Genomic DNA, 21,667 nt, shown 5'->3' with positions numbered 1-21,667 from the left:
ATCATTCTTCCAACTATGCCCTATATTCTTAATTACAGTTCATCTTAGTAATCATTTTAATGCAGAAGCTGAGCAATAATCTTTTAAAAAGATGATATATTTACAAATAAGATAAAGAAACCAAATGCTTCCAGAATATATCTCTATCCTGATATTCATAAACACAGGCACTCAGTGGTGGGCAAGGTTGCTATTATTATTATTCACATATAAGCACTCACCAAGATCCCCCAGCAACTTTGGAAAAATTCTCTAAAAGTGAGTTTCTATTACAGTGCATCATCTAATGTTAATGAACTATTGTAAATGGTTTTTAAAATCTTGATTTCTTAGCTGCTTTTTACCTCAATAGCCTAATATTAAATCACGATAATCTCAAAAAGAATTGGGCCCAAGGAATAACTCCACAGGGGTGACAAACATGTTTTAATTCTTGCTGTTTGTTGCCTTTGAAACACATTTAGAAGTCAGTTACTTTAAAGTCAATCACTGTACTTTGGCATGACTTGGATACCAAAAGGGTACCAGTAATTGAAACCCCTCACTTGAGGGTAAGATCACCAGATTCAAAATGGCACATGGAAAATGTGCAGCCTTTCACTGGGAAAAGGTCTAATCCTGCAGCAGCAACAGAGTGTGAATTCCTTTGACAAGGATTTTGTTATGTATTTAACATGATGAATAGATAGACTTTAGGGGAGAAGGTAATTTGCTGACATTCTTGCTAAGGTTTTACTAGCTTTAAATTCTGTATTAGGAAATACATCCCAGGTATAGCTTGCACCATTTTGCTGTTCATTCTCATTCCATAGTAATTATAACTGTGACTTTATTGTCCTGAGCTCCCTAAAATTTACTAACTCCCTCCTTTAGCCACTTATACCTGAAGGTTTCTACTTTCATTTTTGGGTTTCATTTTCTATACTGAATGGACCCACGGCCACAATGAAGAAAACACCCTCAAACTCCTACAATCTCATAAACCGTAGTTGTTCTTGGCTCTGGCTATTGTCTTTTTAAAAGGATATTCTAAGCAGCTAAAAAAACAGTTTACAGCTAAGGCGTTTTATGGAGCAATGTAGTCAAGAACATGATAACCACACTCATATAGAACATGTAGATCTTGAAAGCTAAGCTCTGTAACCACAGCCTCACTCCATCTTCCTGTCCTCTGTGATAACGCTCGGGTCCATCACCCTCCTCTCACCACACGATCTATGTGGCTGCCGAAAGGTCCACGGCTTCTCCCGTTTCTCCGTCTTGTGTTTCAGCTCCTTCGCTTACTTTCTCCCTCTCTGTTTCAACCTTTTCTCCTGTCTCACCTGGAAAAGTGACCAAAGGAGAGGTTAAGAGATGCTTTGTAGCATTGACAATAAAGTAGCCACGGCTGGTTTCCAATGGGGACAGCTCTTAATGTTTAGGTCTAAAGAGTAAGTTTTTCTGGTGGTTTCTGGGTGGTTCTCTCGGATCCTCTGAGTGCTCATGGCAATGAGTCCGAGTCTGGACACTGCACATACGAATCTGTTTCCCTGAGAAGTCAGTTTGGACAGTGTTGGCCCCCAAGCTCATGGGTGGAGCCAAGCAGCAGCCACTTCTTTTGATGGGACCATACTCCTAGTCACCAAGGTCCCCCTGGGCTCCACTTGACATTTCCTGCGCCCCTCACTTCACTCCCCGTCATTATCCTAGCCCCTACAGACTTGGGTTTGCCACCCCTGGTCTAACAAATATGTGCGTTTTCTTGTGTCTCCCCTGTGATTCCCACAGTACCTTTACATACCTTACTTGAACTGCTTACCTCACTGGACTGGTTCAGTTCCACCTTCTCCCCACTAGCCTGTGACCCCCTTGAGAACAGGAGCTATGTTTCAGTCCTTCTGCACCCTAGCATCCAGCATATGATGAGGCACACCAAAATTGCCATGTTAATACATGAAAGAATTAAGCAACAGATGGATAGATGCTTCACTTAATTATAGCATAAAGCTAGAATTTGCCAAAATATGAATCATGCTCCAGAAGAAATAAATTAAAATGTCATTTTTTATTATATGTCAACAATGAACAGTGTAGCCACCACTTGTTTCAGGCTGGTAAAGCACATTTCAACAACACCATGTGCCAACACACTACATTTTCTCTAGTCTTTTCTTAACGGTGAACAGACTGCAGGACAGGTGCAGACTGACGGTGACTTTCTAAGGGTAAGATCCATTATTGTGCAGTCTTTCATTAGAAGGTCAATTCCCCCACTAACCGTCTACTTATCTTTACTTTGGACTTTCATAATCATGCGTGGGGCTCAATAAAGAATGAACTTGGAAAAACTCAGAAATTTTAACACGTTGCCTTCTATTATGCAGAACGTATTCAGCTCTATTCAATGATGAGACTCTAGGTTAAAAATGTGGACACGGACTCTGCTTTAGAAAATTGTGCTGGAAAGCCAAACGCCTGTTTTCCAGGTGTGGAAGCCTTTTTGGTTTGGGCCAAATGAACTTCAACCACCTGTGACAGAGACTGCAGTGGCGATATGTTAGCCACCCCTGTTCCCAGAGGGGATCTCTTCTGGAGCCCCCCAAAACACCCTGAACCGTCAACAGCATAACCCTTACCTTCGATGTGGTGGTCCTTTTCGTTTGTGTGAGTTTTCCTGACCATTTCCATGTCGGTGCCTGCTTCCAGCATTCCTGCCGGATGCTCGGAGCTCCTGACGCCTCCTTCAGGTTGAGTCTGCTCCAGGTTTTCTGGACGTTCAGGAGTTTTATGAATCAAATCATTCTTTACAGCTGTTTTCACAAGCTGACTTCCTTCCAGTATTTTCAGAAATCCTTTCTCTCTGGGCACTGTCTTTAGAAGTTGGGACTGCTCATCTCTTCCCAGTGTTTCTTGAACTTCATGCTCTTCAGTTCTTTCAACAAGCTGACTTCCTTCCAAAATTTCTGGAGCTTCAGTCTCCCTGGGAACAGTTTCTAGGAGTGGGGGCCTTCCCATTGCTTCCTGAGGTTGTGGCGCTGTACCTGCTTCCAGAGGTGGCATTTTTTCAGCTATTCTTAAAGAGTGCACCTCTCCGACAGTGAGCGGAATCTCAGCATCACCCACTACTCCAGGGGAGGTCCTCCCTCCTGCTGTCCTCACAGGCTGACTCTGGGCTTCCCCCGCGAGAGGTTCAGTCTCAGCACTTCCTTCTGAAGGCTGGGCTCCTGTCGCCATTTCCGCATCTTTCCTTTCTTCTGCTTTTTGAGTATCATGTGTGCCACCTGGCTGAAGTGGCCCAGACTCCCTGGGTCCCTCCAGAGGCCGAGTCTTCTCGGAGGATCCTGGCGGGTCTGCAGCATCCTTTGCCAGGGGCTGTCCATGGAGGGATTTAACACCATTAGCTGCAGACTCTGATGGAATCTTGAGCTTCTCTAGGGGAGAAAGGCTTTCCTTTTGTGCCTTGTCGTGAATAGTAGCTTCTCTTCCCAGTGTAAGCGGTTTGGGTTGGACAAAGCCAGACTCACTTTCTTCTGTGGTTAAAAAATACATATTTGAAGTTACTTGTTGGTCATTCATTTGAAAAATAAAATGAAAATAGACATTATTGTTTGGTTTCCATCATGAGAATGCATATTGCTATCAAGAAGTAGATTGAACAGTTTAGGACAGTGCTGGGTACAACTGAGTATACAGCAAGGCCACGCCATGACCCGGACATACTCCCTAACTCCATCTCTCTGCTGCTTTCAGCTCCGACACCTCACCTTAAACATTAAGGTCCTCCAAAACCACAGCGTTTTCTTCCCTGTTTGCTCCTTATGCACATTCTCATGGCTCCCATCTCGTATTCTGCTTGAGCGCATTTTGTTTTCTCATGTCCTGGTCCCTGTTCCACCCTTCCTCCTCCTTAGTCATAGTTGAAGATGTCCCCATGGGTGGCCCTGGGGCTGCCTGAAATGCCTCACTTTCCTCCTAAAGCAGGATGACCCTCAGCGAAAGGAAGAGGCCCCGTGACAGGGAAGCCCTACCAGGTAAAGACTGAGATGTCGAGAAGGAAGGGGGCGTGTTCAGTGCAGCCAGAGAGTTTCATTTTGTTTTCGGGGCAAAGTAGGAAGAGAGATGGAGAGAGAGTTGGCAAACAGGCATTTTAACTACGGCTCTTCCTCCAGCCATGTGACCTGGGCAATCACTCCCTGGGATAACAGCTGTAAAACTGCTGTGACTCTGTCCCTCCCACCTGTTTCAGATGCAGGTGAGCCAACACCACACCTTGAACAGGGGGTGCAAAAGCCGACGTGGTGACATGTTTACATTCTGACCCACTGACACAACTTTTGGAAACTTGTCCTGAAAGCACAAATGCTAGGAAAATGCTTTGGGGCAAAGGACATCATCCCAGTACTCTTTGTAATGGCAAAAGCTGAAAACCAACTTCAAAGAATAAAACTGGGGGGAAGATAAATATTCCACTGGTGAAAGAGTGCTGTACCATGAAAAAAGATGATCATGAAGGCCATATGCTAAAATAAGAAAATAATTCTGATATGTGTTAAGAAATTAGCACTCACAAGCTGGGTTAATCAAATGAAATAATGCATATAAGGTGTTTATTAGCACAAGTGCTGCTGTACAATTAAGAGCTCAAGCAGCCAGCTATCAATTTCATATATAGCTATAGGTATATATTGTATGTATCAATGCTGAAAGGAAGGAATGGAGGGAGGGCGGGAGACAGGAAAAGCAAACTGCAAATGGAGGGAGAAATCTTGGCAGAAAATGAACCAGCACATTATAATGGGCCCCTAGGTGATATATTTCTCCTTCTGTATTCTTTTCCAAAAATAGTCTCTCTTTTTGCAGTTTTCCCTAAGTTACCTCTTGCCTTGCCATACATGGATATAGTAAGAACTGTGTGCTTATATAAATTTGAGGTGTACAGCTAATTCTCAGGCGTCCTATCTCCTCTTCTCTGGGAGCAAATCTTTTCATTCTGTTACCTATTCAGGAGGGACATTTTTTCTGTATCTCTACATGAATAGCTGTTTCATGATTTTTCAGAGGGCATTTCCATTAACTCCCACCATGGAAAATAAAGGCTTAGCTTTTTTCATTCCTTCCCCGTCACCCCCACCCTCTCCCATACATAGTCACATTTCCTTTCAATTCACTAATTGTACACTCATAATTATTTAAAATAGTAATTATGTGGTAATCTGGGTTATATCTATATTGTCACATGTACGTATAACAAGAACGTCTGCTTAGACGAACTGGGCCATATAGTAAGCTATGACTTTGGGTGAACATATTTTGTTTTTAATAATTGTATGCTTCTTCACTTCCTTGGTTTATGTGTTATCGTTAATTCGACTCACTGCCAATTGTTTCTCTTCTTAATACATTTCTTCACACCAAGTCATTTCCCACCCTGCCTCCTGGACAGGAGCAGAATCAGAGCCTGAGGCTGGAGAAGCAGCGTTTAGGAAGGATTTTGTGAGATGCACGGCAGCAGGCTGCAGGCCCCAGGGGTCCGAGTGACAGAACTGGAAGGAGAACTACCCGGCACTTCCCTCTGGCCTCGTGAACGAGGCTTTCAGATTAATAGCATGCCAGGTAACTTAACCCAAGGGATTTCTCAGGTCTATGAAGAATTTGTTATGACAAGACAATTCACTTATATATCACACAACGGATGTTCTGGTGATGACTGCCCTAGGGAATTAACAGGGAAATGTGTTAGTAAATGAATCACAGACATCTGCCAAATTGTATTTTCCGGTGCGACAGTCATGACAGTGATCAGTTCGGCCAGCTCAACCCAGCTGTCCCAGCACTGGGCATGTTCTAAAAGCATCATTCTTCCAGAGGAGAAAGCAGTGGGGGAAATGTGCTGACACCCGAACCATAGCCACGCGATTCTACATTTTTGAAAAATATATTATGCTATCAGTCTAAGTCAAGTTTTTCCCCCAAATCTCAAGCATAAGTGTCCAAGGGACCTATCAGTTTTTACCATAACTAGAATATCCACGCCCCTGATCACAGTACCAATTTCCATTCTTATGTAGTTGTCTTCATCTTAATGGTATACCTGATATAGGCAAACATCCTTAACATGTGATATTTTTATAGCACAACCTGAAAATAGTCCCCAAGCTGGGAAATATTACTAAAGAATATCACCCTCTCTAATGTTTTTCTGGAGTAGCCCAAAGGAGCTAAACCACCTTTAAAATGATCACCAAAAAAATTAGAAAAATGCTCAAAGAGTAGTGACAGGTTCATTTTGTACTTACATTGATCAACTAAAAGAGAGGCCAGAGGCCTTATCACCTTGAAAATGACACCTGTAATGTAGTGGGGTTTGAATCCTGCTTCCCCCACTTCCTAGTTTTACCAAGTTTCTTGGCACCTAAGTTTCATCACCTGCAGACCTGTTGTGAGGATTACATAATAACGCCTGGGAAGCACCAGCACAGCGAGTGACACCCCCCAGGTGACAATCAGTGTCAGCTGCCACCAGTCTCATACTCCACATGATGGCCTTAGCCAGGAAGAGGCTGTGGCGGAGAGACAGAAAAGTAAGGCAATTCCATCCATTCCAGTACTGGCATCTTTCTCAGTCTATTCAGAAAAGAACATCAGAATAAGTAAATGAAAAGGCTGGAAAACAAATGGTTATTTCAAACCATCTCTCAGAGAACTCAAGGATGAAGTCTACAATCGCCACGAACATTTCCTTTCAGACACGGGACTGCATATCCTTCAGAACATTTTCATCGCCCCCCCTGCTGAGGGAAGTGCAGTGTTTGAATCCGTCTGACCTCCCTCCTCCTGGGCTGGAGTGGGGCTTCCCAGACTGTTCCGATGTTGGGTATGCATCCCGAGTCCATCATTTCCACAACTGTGCAATGTAGACAAGTTCCTAGCCCCTCTGAACCTCGGTGTTCTCATCTGTAAAATGAGGATATTATGTTTGCCTTTCAGGCTTGTTAGGAGAATTGGCTGAGATGAGAATGTGTGTAATTACCCAAAGTGGGGTGTGACATAAGACGGTCCTCAGTAAACAGGGGTGCGGGGATGCGGCCACGTGGATTTCTCACTGCACAAGGGTGTCCTGCTGAAGGGGTGGGGGAGAGCTGAGCCCCAGTCTGTGTGCCCCTGCACGGCCACAGGTGTCGGGGTGGAGAGGGCGTCTTTTCCCAGTCTCACAAAGGTCCTCCGTGGGCTCACAGTGGCCCCGTCCATAAACTATAACCAACTCTGCAACGAAAAGAACGAACTGTGCCTTTCAGTGACCTGGATAAAGAGTCACCTAAACTCTATAAAGCTGTCAGGGTTGACCTATAACGTCCTGTTGTTACAACGGTAAGTTATAAAACATGATTGTTACACGAAGGCCCGTGGCAGGTACTGACGTGATGTGATTTCTGCCCAGTGCTCTGAATGTCATGTGAAGAAATTCGGTGAAGCATGGGTAAATGGCAGGACTACCTATGACTCAAATAAAAAAAAAGAACATGATTGGTAATAGATAATGGAATAGTATTCATAATATCAGCCATAATTTGACCAGACTTGACTGGCATTAATAAAAGCCACTGATAGCTCTGTGTGTGTGTGTGTGTGTGTGTGTAAACAAACATGTTTCAGTGTTGGCTTTGATTCCGTTTTATTTCTAAACATTCATCAGGTGCTTTCTGCATGCCAGCTCTGGGCTGAGCATGAGGGTGATGGCAGTTAACAGGGAAGATCTGGTCCCTGCCATCTTAGAATTTACTGTCTGCAGGGACATTCTAATAACTACTTCCCTCATTAAGCCCAACTTGGTACCCACACATTCAATACCTCTTACCCCAGGATCTCCACACACTCTGTCCCCGGGGGCGCTTTGTGAATCCTCGGCACACCTCCTGGAGGTAGAAGGTACTACATCATTTCTTCTAGCCCTCTGACTGGAAAAGCAGTGAGCTCTGTTGCCCACAAAAGGAGACATTCTGTGCCTAATCTGTATTGCTACCTAAGAAATATTGAGGGCAGATGCATTGTTTCCACACCTGAGGTTGTTTAAAGGTGTGTCTGTTTTCCGAATCCTGCATCTGATCAAATCATACACCGCTTTGGGCCTAATCCTCTGGTGCTCATTCTCTCTCTCGATTCTGCAGTAAGCTGGTCTGTGCACAAATCTGTTGTGACAGTTGAGCTAACAGGAGCCTGGCCGCAAGCACCATTGTGATAGGCACACAAAGAAGTTAAAAGCTAGGCCAACATTACAGAAAGGCTTAGGACTAGAGCTAACATACCTGAAATTCACGTTATGGTAGAAGCTCATCAACTCAGTTCATTACCCTAATCAGAAATGAAAAGTTTCTTCCCAAGAAGGAGAAAACCTTGAGGTCAGCATTTCCTGTCCCGTGGGTCTGACAACGATACCCCCAAGTTCTCACTGGCCTGTCTGTGGGGTTTTCTAGAAAACCAGTGTGAAGAGGGGAGTCTTGGTATTTTCCCTCATTGCCACCACTTCTAGGCTCTTAGAGCTTTTGAGTTTGGGGAACCAGGGAAGCAGCATGAGTCAGCTCCAGGGGAAGAGTCCACTCAACTTCCTTCTCATTTGTTCACTTTGCTTTCTTCTCAATCCCATTCTATTATTTATCCACCCATCCCACAAACATTTGCAGAGCTAATTGTGGTGCTACTGTACATATTTTTGCCCCTTTCCTTCATCAAAGTCTGTAAAAATATGGCCCTTGTGTGCCATGGGACAAATGCTGATCCCCAAAGGGGCATTCTGCTATTTGGCGGATGTTAACAAGGCCCTCGTCTTGAAGAGAGGTGACCTTAAGCAACATCCCATGCAACGCCAAGTACGAAACCGGCAGCCAAAAAACAATCCTAGAGAAAAGGCAAATAAAAATCAGACAAACTACCTTTCTCTCTTAGTAGGAAGACTTGAATTTACATATTTAAAATCAGTTTTGACCATCACAAAGTAAAGGCAATAAAGTTTGAAGGTAAACGTAATTTTTAAGTTTAACCACAGAGAAACAAGCACACGTAGCTGGAAAGACACTTGGGAACACGTGGTAAGCCCACAGGGAGACAGGGGCTCCTGCGCTGAAGAGCCACAGCCAGCCCTCTGGCCCTGACAGTCGCCCCCCTCAGATACGACTTTTCCAATTTCACTGTCTTTGATTTCTTTTAGACTCCTGTAAAATACACTCTTTTTTCAAAAAAGCTATTGCATAAAACCTCACTTTTGAAGTCATCAACAGTATTCACCACTAGAAAAAGACAAGTTTCATTGATCGATGGTCGTTATTGGCGCATGGCGATCCAATATGTGGGCAGAAATCTAGTCTACAAAATCAAGGGCATCTCACTGAACAGGAAGGGGAAAGTGAAGATTATGTTTCTGATATGTGTGAATTGTGATCCCTGGCCCACGGGCCTACACAGGCCTCACCCACCATGCTTCTCCAGAAAAGCAGCAGCCGACATGTACTGGGGCACTGTGCCGACCGCTGCACGTGGATTGTCTCACTTAGCCCTCCCAACCGTCCCCCACAGTAGGTCCACTGCAGGCATGCCTCGTTTTACCGTGTTTTGCAGGTACTGCTTTTTTAACAAATTGGTTTGTGGCAACCCTATCGGTGCCATTGTCCAACAGCATCTGCTCACTTCATGTCTTTGTGTCACGTTTCAGTAATTCTCGCAATAAGAGAATTCTCTCTCACACTTTTTCATTATGATTGTATCTGTTATGGTGATCTGTCATCAGCGATCTTTGAGGTTACTAGGGCAACACCCTCCATACGCAAAAAGATGCCAACTTTCTGAAGGCTCGGATGATTAGCATCTTTTAGCTCACACGCATTGAGGCACTGCATGTATCTAAACTGGTCTAATACGATGTGCTCAACCCAATGCAAGTCAAGCCACATGGATTTAAAAGTCAAGAAGTGTTGGTATGAATAAAGAGCACGTTAGCAGGCCTCACGGTCTTGCGTGTTATTAGAGAGGCCAAAGGGACCGTCGAGGAACAAGGGTCACCCATGCCTCCTGGGTGTGGGGCTATAGCCACCACCACCCAGTCCCAGCCCAGCCCAGTTATCCCCAGGGACCCCCACACCTTGAGGAAGAAAGTGGTGTCCGTTGAACTTGCCCCTAGGACAGAGCAAGTCCTCACCCTTTCTTTTCTCTGCATTTTGCCAACGACCATCCCTTGTTTCTGAGCATACTAGCATTATCTGGCTTATTTTACTCCCCCCTTTCATAAAGCATAATTCCCATGGAATTTTAACCGTTAAAAACAATGTGTTTTTTTTCCAGTCCTCAAGCTTAAAGGGCAAAACTCTGACACCCTTGTACATACAAAACAATGGATTCCAGAGCCTGATGGCGGTCCCCAAGGAGGGGTTCATGGAAGTGGACAACAGCAACAGCCCTGGGACGCAAAGAAGCTTCCGAGGTCATTACGGTGTTTCCCAGATGGTAGCACTCACTGCAGGGCTTTAGTCTGCTCTTCCGACTTCAAAAAAATAAAATAAAAATAAAAAACGAGCATTGTCTAGTACTACCTACACTTGTACACTCCGGGATTTGAAACCTAGCCAAGTTTGATGTGTTTTATCAGTTTTGGTGAGCCTTTCTGTCACCCCCCACAAGTATTAGGTTTTTATTTTAAACCTGATGGTGTAAAACATTAACGTAAGTGAAACCGTACACAGGAGCTGGCAGATGTGGCCACCTTACAGAAGCACGATTTGCCAGAACATGATAAAGCTCTGCTCTGCTGTGTCCACCTTTTCCTGTACCATAGACAACTCTTTTTTTTTCTTTTCTTTCTTTCCTTGTGTTGTTCCCATTTTCCCCTCACCTCCCCCTCCCCGCCGATAGAAGACTCTCTTAACAACCCAACACTTTCTCCCTGAGCCCACCTGGGCCAGTGACCTTCCAGTTTCTGTTGCTCTTTGGGTTCTGATTCCTACTCTCCCTGATTTTCTAAATAGTGCTCTCACCCCGCAGAATCCCCACCTCCGCTGATCCGTTCACTCGCCCACCCACCCACTCCACAGAGCTAGACTGCAATTCTCCCATGTGTACGGCCCCAGGACACACTCTGGCACAACTGGACCTAGACCTCAGATGGAACTGGAGTCTGAGAGAAGGGGGCCTTCGGAGTCACACACATCAGACTTAAGCCCCAACCCCATCACTTAGTACCTCTGAGACCTTAGACAAGCTACTAATCCTCACTAAGTGGCAGTTTTATAGTTGTGTCTGGTAATACTAATATCTGCTTTATTTATAATGCCCTTATAGGAGCTAAATGAGATCATGGACTAAAGGACCTGGAGCCAAGCCGGTGCCCCTATCTTGTCTCCTGACCCCTGTGCCACGCCCATGTTTCGATGCAGCTGCATCAAAGCCTTCTGGTTAAAAAAATAAAAGATTAATTGTATGGGTGAGAGTGTAAATTGGCGCAACCTTTACGGAAGGCATGCAGGCAGCCCTCTATGGAAATTATAAGTGCACACACCCTTTGACTTAGTAATGGCACTTTTGGGAAACAGTCCTGCAGTTACATTTCACACAATCAAAATGATGTATGTACGAAGGAATTCAACGGCAGCCGTTTGCATCAGGAAAAGACAGAAAATAAATCAAATGTCCCTCAACAAGGATCTCATTAAATAAATCACACAATGTATTATTGAGCAAGTGTAAAAAAGGAGAAAGAAGTTCTCTAGGTATCAAATAGAAAAATCTTCACAATGATGGGTGAAAAGAACAAAGGGAAGACTACTGGTTAGAATACACTACATGTTATGAATAAAGGTGAGAGAGAGAAATAATATTTGCAATGTATAAAGAAGCTTTGGAAGAACATACAAAAGAAATTTCACCTTTGGGTGAGATCAAAGCTGAGCAGACGGTGGGGCTGGGGTAGGAGGTGAGGTTTTCACTGCATGTCTTTTCCAAGTGTCTTCAACTCCTTGAGCCATGCACTCAGTTCTTATACTCCATTTCAATTAGCTGTGCATAAGAACCAGGCCTACCACAAAGACTTACCAAACACTTCTGGGTGCCAGGCTCAAGAGGGGACACGAAGACATACAGAACTCAGTCCAGAGACTTTTAGCGTTTAAAAGAAAGAAATCCCTATGCCCTGGCTAGCGTAGCTCAGTGGATTGAGCACAGGCCTGCGAACCAGAGGATCATGGTTTGATTCCCAGTCGGGGCACATGCCTGGGTTGCAGGCCAGTTCCCAGCAGGGAACGCACGAAAGGCAACCATACATTGATGTTTCTCTCCCTCCCCTCTAAAGATAAATAAATAAAATCTTAAAAAAAAAAATCTAAAAAATAAATAAATAAAAGAAATCCCATTTTTATAAATGGCTGTATGCAAGAAGGGCCTATAAAAATTCATTTTAGTGTTTGTCATGTTTGTTATTCAATTATGAAAAAAATAGTTTGCCTACTTAGGACTGAAATTCACTGTGTAAAAATACTGGCTAAAGACTGAAGGAATCTCCACAGTACAAAGACCGATTGTGACAAAACTGTGTGAATCGAGCCTCTTCCCCTCACCCAGGCCGCAGGGACTCCAGGCAGCTCATGAGAGTGCAGGCTGGAACAAATGAATGACCGGCTGCCAGTGGACAGGTACACATTAACCTAGAAATGAATTTGTCAATAATTACCATCTATTTACTTTGTCCACTTTGGTGCTTAGGCTGTAAAATCTCAGGAAGAGGTCTGCCACAAAGAGATGGCATTTATTTTATAAAAGAGTTCAGGGAAGGGTTAGCCATGTAAGCAAGGGCTCGCCGCACTGGGAGGAGGGTTCAGAGGCCAAGGCTCCAGAGACCTTTGGGTCCATTCAAGTCTGTGGAGTCCACAAAACTTCTGTGTCCAGATTCCATCAGCTACTAACGGCATTGACAAGAACATAAATTGCCCTAATATTTATAACTTGCTTCCACAAAGAAGAAATTCCAAACTCAATTTGTCTAATTGCCCTTTAAAAAAAATTCTCACTGAGGATATGTTTATTGGTTTTACAGAGACAGGAAGGGAGAGAGAGAAAGAGGAACATAGAAGTGAGAGAGAAACATTGACTGGGTTGCCTCCTCTATGCTTCCTGACTGGGGATCAAATCAGCAACCTAGGTATGTGCCCTGACCTGGGGTCAAACCCATAACCTTTTGGTGTACAGGACAATGCTCCAACCAACTGAGCTACCTACCCAGGGCTGTCTAATTGTCTTTTTGAAAAAAAAAGTCTCTTTCCTCATACAATTCAGCACACTGAGTAAAAATCTGTGTGACTATGAGAACTGTTCCACTTTGAAGCACTGGATTATTTACAACGAGAGGCCACTCCCCACCTGTTTCCCTAGTCAGTGGTCTTTGGAGGCGAGGAAAAGCTCAGCAGCATTCAGGGTCTCACAGGTCAAATGAATGTCTCCATGTGAATGGGTTTTCCTATTCAGTCGCAGCTTCCTAACCAGTCCTGCTATATCACATTCAAATGGGAGCCCCCAAAATAAGCACCTTCATAGCTTAATGTTACTAGATTTAAGAGCTATAAGAAACCCTTGGCTGGTGTAGCTCAGTGGACTGAGCTCAGGCTGCAAAACGAAGGGTCGCTAGTTCAATTCCCAGTCAGGGCACATGCCTGGGTTGCAGGCCAGTTCCCAACAGGGGACGCACGAGAGGCAACCACACACTGATGTTTCTAGCCCTCTCTTTCTCCCTCCCTTCCACTCTAAATAAATAAATAAATAAATAAAAATCTTTTTTTAAATGTCCAGGGAAAATTTATTTAAAAAAAAAAGAGCTGTAAGAGATCTTACAGGTAGGTAATCTAATTCAACCCATTATTTATTATTCTTTTGCTGATAGTCTAATACTGCATCATGTATAACAAACAGTTGTTAAACAACAAACAACAGTTCTTAAGCCAGTAACAGAAGGTTGTTGGCGGAACTATCCACACGAATCCAGTCTACAGGCTACTTGATGTATTTTAGCTTTAACCCTTAGGGTTCTGAGGTTGATATTGTGAACTTAGAAGGGTGTCTTGGAGTTGAATTCCTGCTGCTGAACGTTGGGGCCTGCCAGGAACAGGACTTCCACAACACCAAGTACGTCTGGAAGGCTGTGGTCTTCCATTTTTGCTGGCTAAACGGGGTCTCCGGAACCAAAGGGAGTGTACGGCTCTTCTTAAAATTGAAGGTGTTTATGCTCGAGATGAAACTGAATTCTACCTAGGCACGAGATGTGCTTATGTGTACAAAGGAAAGAACAACACCATGACTCCTGGGGGTAAACCAGACAAAAGCAGAGTGGCCTGGGGAAAGGTAACTCGTGCTCATGGAAACAGTGCCTGGTTCGTGCTACATTCTGAAGCAACCCTCCTGCGAAGGCCATTGGACACAGAATCCGTGTAATGCTGTACCCCTTGAGGATTCAAACTTATTGATAACTAAATAACAACCCTGACTGTGCGGCTCGGCTGGGGGCCCTCTGGCAAAGCGAAGGATTTGGGGCTGGGGACATGGATGGGTGGCAGGTTCAGTGCCTGATCAAGATGCAAAGGGGAGCCAACTAATGAATGTTTCTTTTAGACGTCGATGGCTCTTATCTTCCTTGTCTCCCTCCCTTCCCTCTCAAATAAGTAGATAAAATCTATTTTAAAGAGTAAATTTAAAAAAAGAACCTCTTATGATATAAAGATTATCCGTATCTCTATGGGAGGCATTGGAAGTCTCTACATCTACACACTCTGCTTAAAACATCTCTAAGGTTGAATGTCCTCCAAATATTCATATTCCTAGTTAAACTCAGAGGAATACATAAGTTTCATATTTACTGACTCTTACTTAGAAGCATATATATTTTATTATAACCTTGTTTTTATATTATTTATTCATATATATGTATTACATATCATATTTTATATTTATTATAATGTATATCTTATTTAGGGCTTATAATAAATACTCTATTATACTTTATTTATATTTCTTGTTTTTTTCTTTTTCTTTTTTTTCCCCAAGTGTCAGACCATCAATCACCCAGGCGCTCACACCAGAATGCTGGGCGTAGACAGGCCTCTCTGCTCTCTGCCACCTAATGACACAAATGTGACACAGCAGACACATCTGCAACGCCTCGAGGGGCAGTTATTTATATTTCTTTTGTTGTTCGAATGGTGAATGACCACTCCTCTCATGGAGACCCAGAGTGACTTGAGGCCAAAACAGATTTAAATCTAGTTATCAGAAGCTCTGGCACAGGACTAGGTCAAGCTCTGGAATCAGAGTACCTCAATTCAAATCCCAGCTCTGACTATTCAGAGACCTGGAACCTTCGGCAAATTATTCACTCTTATCTGCAAAATGGGGAAATCATAATCATAGTCATAACATTGTTATAAGGATTAAATAAAGTAATTCACTCACCAATTATGTACCAAGCATCGCTAGGCACTGGGGTGGGAGAGAGGGGAACAGTGAGTAAATGTATGCACAGGACATTTAATAAACATGGACTGTTTTTATCTCAAAGCACATACACACTTGGGATTTTATATGAAGAAGTTTTGAGAAGTTTTTCCTGCAGAAACAGGAATGAATTATTTATCCAGCCTCCAATGTCATGGAGGTGAAGTGGGGATGACCACACAATGGTGTCCACTTACATGAAAGTATTGTCTGATGGAGGCTCCGAAGCAAAACACCTGCTGATTGATTCAATATGTGCACTGAGCAAGTTATGCAATGTACTAATTCATCTTCTGTGCACTAAAACGGGTGGTCATGTGTTTTAACCTTTCAGATCCACATCTTCATAAACTCAGAACAGCAAGGAAAGCATGAATAATCACTGAAAGGGTGGGTGTGACTCATGTACGTGGTTATTAATATTGGTGATAAAATTTTTTTAAAAGGTCATTCACTATGTTGTGAGAGGATTAAAAACCCCATTTCATCTGTTGGATTCTCCTGCCCTTCCCCAAAAGTAACATTCCCTGCAATACATGTTTTTATCAGTTTAAAATTCTGTAATGATGATTTAATGCTTTGCTGTTTAAACCAGGGTGCCATTCCTGGGAGACTCGGGACATGGCAGGGGATGAGAGAAGCCAAAATAATATGGTGTGTGTTCCTGAAGCTTTTCCCATTTTCCCCAATTTTCATGTTGAAATTAACAAGGATGTAACATGGAACAGAATGCAAAGTCCGCCTGATTGCACAAAATAATACATGAAACAAAAAAGAAACTGTTCCTTGCACCAGCCTTTTGAGAGCATATTTGGGGTGCAGAGGATTTCGTCTCTTTGGGGCAAAGGTCAGCAAGCACCAGGCCTCAGGAAGGGGTTTTCCGCCTTGTCACATTGTCAGCCACAAGGTGTTTGGGGTCATTTTTAAATATGGCTTTAGTTTTTGCCTATTTTAATTTTTTTTTTATTTTCTGCTACCTACTGAAGCTAGAAATAAATCATCGTAGGCCATGAAAATTAGTGCAGTGAAACATTACTGACCAGGACTCAGTGCCCCAGCTCTGAAACAGCATTTGAAAAACCTGCCCTCTCTGGTACAAAAATCAGACAGGAAGATTTCTGTGTTAACCGAATAATACAAGGTGCTAAAAGAAGACCCGAGAAAAGGAGTTCATCGGAGTATAAAATTTCCCCTAAAGTTAGTCTTGAAGAAGATTGTAAACCAGCTTGAAGGAATTTGCTTAACCTTCAGAGCTTTGTCCAAAAGGTTAGCCATTCAAAATCTAAGAAGTGAGTCAGCTATAGAACCCAGTCACTCTACTTCATTAATCTGCTTTTATTCTTTCCGTGGCACTTCCCGCTATCAGAATCTCTCTTAATCATTCCTTCAAGTTGTTTATTGTCTGTCTCATCCACCTCAAAACTTCAAAAGTGGAGTATCCCTTATCTCCAGCATCTGGCCAAGCAACCTGGCTGTTATACTCTATACTTGACACTCAAAATATATTTACTTGTTGAATTTCTTAATAAGATTCCGCGATGACCACTTTTGATCACTTGCGTATTTGTCAAATACTTAAACCAAGGATAAGAGAAAGTGTACCTGACCTCTGCAGAAGTGCCGGGACCTATCTGGAGTGACTGTCTAGCTGTACTTTCTGCCCCTTGGCCATGGCCAAAGCTGACACTCTTTCAGGAGGGCAAAGCGGTCCCAATAGAAAACGGGTATACATCTCTCCTTACGACCGAAACTAATGGTTCCCTGTAAATTGCACCTTTATATAATCTGTAGTTTTTTGGGAGATTAAATAGCACCTGTTGTTGAGGACAGGTAATTGCTCATCTGTTTAAAAGAATGTGGCACCTAGCCACGTTAGGGATTTAACGCCGGCGGGCACACCGGGGGACAGGGCAACCAAAGAGCCCGGCCCTGAGCCCTGAGCTTCGGGGCGCACGCGGACCGCCGCACCCTGGGTCACAGCAGCGCCGTTCCAAATTTCTAGATGGAGTCGCACTGAGCTAAGGGTACCACTCCCATCCTCAGGGAGGAGCCCGCCCCCTGCCGGGCTGGGTGGGCACGAGCCGCCCCTTTCGGACCCCCAGGGAGCCGGCGGACCCGGATCGGAAGGCCCTGGCGGACGGCGGGTCCGTCACATGCTCACCGCTGCGGGGCCTGCTGCAGTCGCTGGCCTGGCCGAGGGCGCTGCTGGAGCAGCCCATTGTGGCGCCGCCGCGGGCAGGAGAGCGGCTCAGCGCGCGAGTACAGCCACCTGCTCAGCCCCACGCGGTGTCCGTCCCGGAGCCTGGATCCCGCGCGACGACCGCCGCAGCACAGAAGTTCCTCCAACCTGGGCGGCCCGGCTCCCGTGGCTGTAGGGCGCAAGCGCACTCTGCGGAGCGCCGGGCTGCGGGTGCGCACCTGGAGAGGAAAGGGAGCCGCGGGGTGCGCTAAGAGTCCAGGAGCGGAGAGCTAGGAAGCGGAGAGGACGGGGACGCGGAGCCAGGTGTAGTGAAGGCCGAGAGGAAAGCAGGGATAGAAACGATGCCACGGGAGTGGGAGGACGGATCATCTGAATAATCACTAAATAGCTGGGGAGAGGAGGAGATGATTGTGGCCAGTGGCTCTTGATTGGTAGACTAGATTTGTGATGAGTCTTAATCTTATATAACTTAAGTACTGTTACCACAAGGAAGTTCAAGGTTGACACAATACTATTTAATCCACCCTCGTATTCAACTCTGGTCACTTGTCCAACCCAGGACCACAAACTGCATTTAGTTGTCGTATCTACTTTGCTCCCAACATCCGAAGTCGTTCCCTCAGTTTTCTTTCGTGACCGGTACAGTTTGTAAAAGAACAGGCCAACATTCCTCAGTTTGGGTTTGTCTGATGTTTCCTCATGGTTATTTTCAGACATAATTGTCTGTGTGTTCATACTGAGGCACATGTCAGTTTGTCCCATTATTGATAGTGTAGTTAAGGCAATATTTGTTAAGTTTCGTCACTGAAAAGTTATTTTACTCTTTGCAATTTATGGGAAGAGACTTTAAGTAAATATTTGAATTCTCAGCAAACTTTTATCTGCTACTTTCGGCATATAGTAATATTCTTGCTTGGATCAATTATTTTTACAATGGTTACAAAATCATAATTTTTCTCATTACACCATTCCTTCTACATGATACTTTCATGGAGCACTTTCCCCTTTCCTCCCTTTATTATTCACTTAGGGAATACTCACGGATTTTTACATTATGCAGTGGGTTATGTTGCCATCTGCGTTAGTTTGTTGGGGCTGCTATAACAATGTACTGCAGATAGGGTGATTTAACAAATTTATTTCCTAGAAGTGTGAAATCAAGGGGTGTCCGCAGGGCCAGTTTCCTTCAGAAGCCTCTCTCCTTGGCTGGCAGATGGCAGTCTTCTCCACGTGTCTTCACACGGTCCTCCCGCGATGGGTCAGCTCGACCTCATAAGGACACCAACCGTATTGGAGTGGTGTTCGCCCACATGACCTCATTTTACCTTAATTACCTATTTAAAGGCCCTTTCTCCAAATACAGCTGCGCTATGAGGTACAGGGGGCTAGAACTTCACCATATAAATTTGGGGCTGCCAAGTTCAGCCTTTAACACCATCATTATTTTTATGCTCAGATTGTGTAAAATTTGGGATATTTCCCTATAAGGGTCATGGGATACAAACAAAGCCACGGTCTTTGCCATGTCCACAGGCCTCTCCCCTTCTTCCTACCCTCCTTTTCCACCTTCCCTTTCCCTCCTGATCTGCTCTCTCCTTTCTCTCTTCCTCTTCCTCTCCCTCCTACACTGCAGGCCTGGCAAAGCCTTGGCCACCCAGCAATTAGTTCAGAGACCCCTTCAAATAAAGGTGAGACTGGAGATTTTTGAGGAAGGGCCCTTCATAACATTACACATAAGTTATCATTTACTTTTTCGAATTGGCCTGGACTATCTTACTTTTCCTCAGCTGTAACTATCAGCCAAGCCATGGCCTTCCATTTCCGTCAGAGGAAGCATCTGAGAATCAGTTGAATAATCACCTGGTGTCCTGTGGATGTTAGGAAGTGTTTCTCATGAGCTACTTCAGCTTTTGCTCTATGGGCTGGGAATGAAGTGGCAGTAGGAACAGGGACAGCAGTCAAGTGTGGGCTCAACACCGTGTTCCCCCACTTACCAAACTGGGTGGAGCGCCCTGCTTGCCAGCAGCAGCGAGAGGGACCAACAGTGAGCTTCTGAATGGTGCCCTTTGAGAGGACCTATCAGCCACTTTATGGAAGATGGATCGGACCTCTTTGGGGACAGTAGTCTTTACTGTAATAGACATTAGATTAGACTTACTTTGCCTGCCCATTATGCCTCTGCTGGCACCATCCTTTAGGGGATGGTATGTATTTTCAAGATATCACACATCTATGAAGACATTACATTCACATTGTACTGTATTGAAGAACTCACTTACTGTGGAACAAGGAATAGGTTCATTCCTGTGTGAATTACCGGTCTTTCCATATAGCTCATTGTCCAGGAGAAGCTACACCCATAAAATGCTGGACGGGCACATTAAGCATGTTAGACACCTGTGAAGGCTGGGACGCTGCCCTGTGGTCTGCAGTGTCCTCTGAACCAGTGACTAATAAATGGCTCAGCTTCCTCCATGACTAGTATTTCCAGCTCTGGGTCTTGCTCTCCCGGCTTCTTGTTCATTTGGCAAAGTACAAAATAAAAGGCGAAGTACAAAATAAAAGCCTTTTCTGCTTAACTGAGCTCCTTTGTTTCTGTTGCTTACAAAAGTATCCAGACTAACATATATAATGCTGACCCTACCTCCCCTCTTCCTGACCACTCTCCTTCTTAGCAATTGCCTGTCCTGTCTATTCCTTTAGTCCTGGTAACGCCTGATGGTAACTGATACTGTGATTCTAAAGGGCAGTATCACACCTCGATGTGTTATATCTAGAAGGTGCAATGGTTTACGTATCTTTTCACCTCCAAGGACTCCTTGTATCGTTTTTTCTTTGACATACCCACGTCGTTGTTGCCACAATTTTGCATTTATTATCTATTTCTCCATTAAGAAGTCAGTGACATTTTCAGATCAGTAGGACATGCAGTGGTACAGTATTAAGTTGATTAACTCTGGTTAAAAGTGAAACACATTGATGTCTTAGCATGTGCAATTACAGCTTTACTAAAGAGTACATTGCAGACTTTTCAAATGATTGAAAATGATATGTAAATTTTCATACTTTTGTGGACACTTAGGAACACAGGATCCCCATGTATTCTAAAATTCAAAAACTGACTATAAGAAACTGACCCTGAGTTGTTTGTATACAAGAGCATAAAAAACATGTTTCTTTTCATGGAAAAGTGGCTTTAAAAAATAGGAGAAAATGTTTCTCTGGCTTATTTCTCTTTTTAATCTGATGCACTCTAGAGCATTCTCAGTCTGAACAAAAAGAGTATAGAACTATTTTGGATTCTGTATTTTTGTGGAGGCAGAAAGGGTGGACCTGAGTGAGTAACATTCCTTCCCACCTGTCCTGCAGAGGTTGAGAATTCTTGTAGAGGGGTGTGTCTGCAGTCACCTGAAAGGCCACCAACATTCCCTGGGTCTACAGGGTCTTTTTGCTGGGATTCACGGTCCCTCCCTCGCCCCACCATATTTGTGAGTGTACTTAATGCCAGGGGTGATTTAAGAATGCGAAGGCTGAATTAGACAAATAGAGTTCCAAATTACTAATGGGCCACTTTGTAATCTGGACACTGGATAAGTAATAGTTGATCATAATGAACATGAGTTTTAACTGCGTAATGATAAGGGGATGGGTTAATGAGTATCAGATGAACTTGTATTTGCTCTAACAGGGAAGGCAGCTGGTCACTTTTAAGGCCCATAGCAAGTAAAAACCAGCAGCATAAAAGCAGGTGCCTGCAGTTTTCAGAAACTTGGAGCAGTGATTTTGGTGAAGGAAAACTAAAGGAGAGCCTTATGTTAATTCTGTCCTATCACCTTTATCTTTGAAGACCACTCTGAAATGCTGCAGACCAGTATCCAGAAAAAGATAATGTCTGCATAGCAAAATCCTTTCTCAAAGCATATACGTATCCCAACTTTTTAGTATTAAGATTTAACAACTGTTATCCCTTTGCTG

At 44.0% G+C, this 21,667-nt stretch overlaps 1 protein-coding gene, 1 non-coding gene and 1 pseudogene across 2 annotated transcripts; 1 reads left to right on the top strand and 2 right to left on the bottom strand.

The window, feature by feature from the left end:
- Positions 1-183: 183 nt before the first annotated feature.
- On the bottom strand, positions 184-18,090 carry ERICH5 (glutamate rich 5). Its single transcript, XM_037048251.1, has 3 exons — positions 17,654-18,090; positions 2,616-3,509; positions 184-1,322 (listed from the first exon to the last, which is right to left on the bottom strand). The coding sequence occupies exons 1-3, from the start codon at positions 17,709-17,711 to the stop codon at positions 1,216-1,218; spliced, it is 1,059 nt and encodes a 352-aa protein (XP_036904146.1). The 5' UTR covers positions 17,712-18,090; the 3' UTR covers positions 184-1,215.
- On the top strand, positions 12,622-14,609 carry LOC118988959 (60S ribosomal protein L35a-like; annotated as a pseudogene).
- Positions 15,044-15,172, bottom strand: LOC118989030 (small nucleolar RNA SNORA17). Its single transcript, XR_005066927.1, has one exon. It is a non-coding gene; the product is annotated as a small nucleolar RNA SNORA17 (small nucleolar RNA).
- Positions 18,091-21,667: the final 3,577 nt, after the last annotated feature.

The sequence above is a fragment of the Sturnira hondurensis genome, unplaced genomic scaffold (assembly GCF_014824575.4).
Source record: "Sturnira hondurensis isolate 20B ecotype Veracruz unplaced genomic scaffold, ASM1482457v3 Scaffold0006413, whole genome shotgun sequence".
NCBI lineage: Eukaryota > Metazoa > Chordata > Mammalia > Chiroptera > Phyllostomidae > Sturnira > Sturnira hondurensis.
This window is presented reverse-complemented; position numbering and strand designations above follow the sequence as displayed.

What these genes read in the sequence shown, in the direction of transcription:
- ERICH5 (XM_037048251.1), bottom strand. Translation starts at nt 17,711, where the DNA reads ATGGGCTGCTCCAGCAGCGCCCTCGGCCAGGCCAGCGACTGCAGCAGG. An exon ending in CTGCAGCAGGCCCCGCAGCG is followed by an intron (nt 3,510 to 17,653) that starts GTGAGCATGTGA and finishes TTTTAACCACAG; the next exon opens with AAGAAAGTGAGTCTGGCTTT. An exon ending in AAAGGACCACCACATCGAAG is followed by an intron (nt 1,323 to 2,615) that starts GTAAGGGTTATG and finishes TCACTTTTCCAG; the next exon opens with GTGAGACAGGAGAAAAGGTT.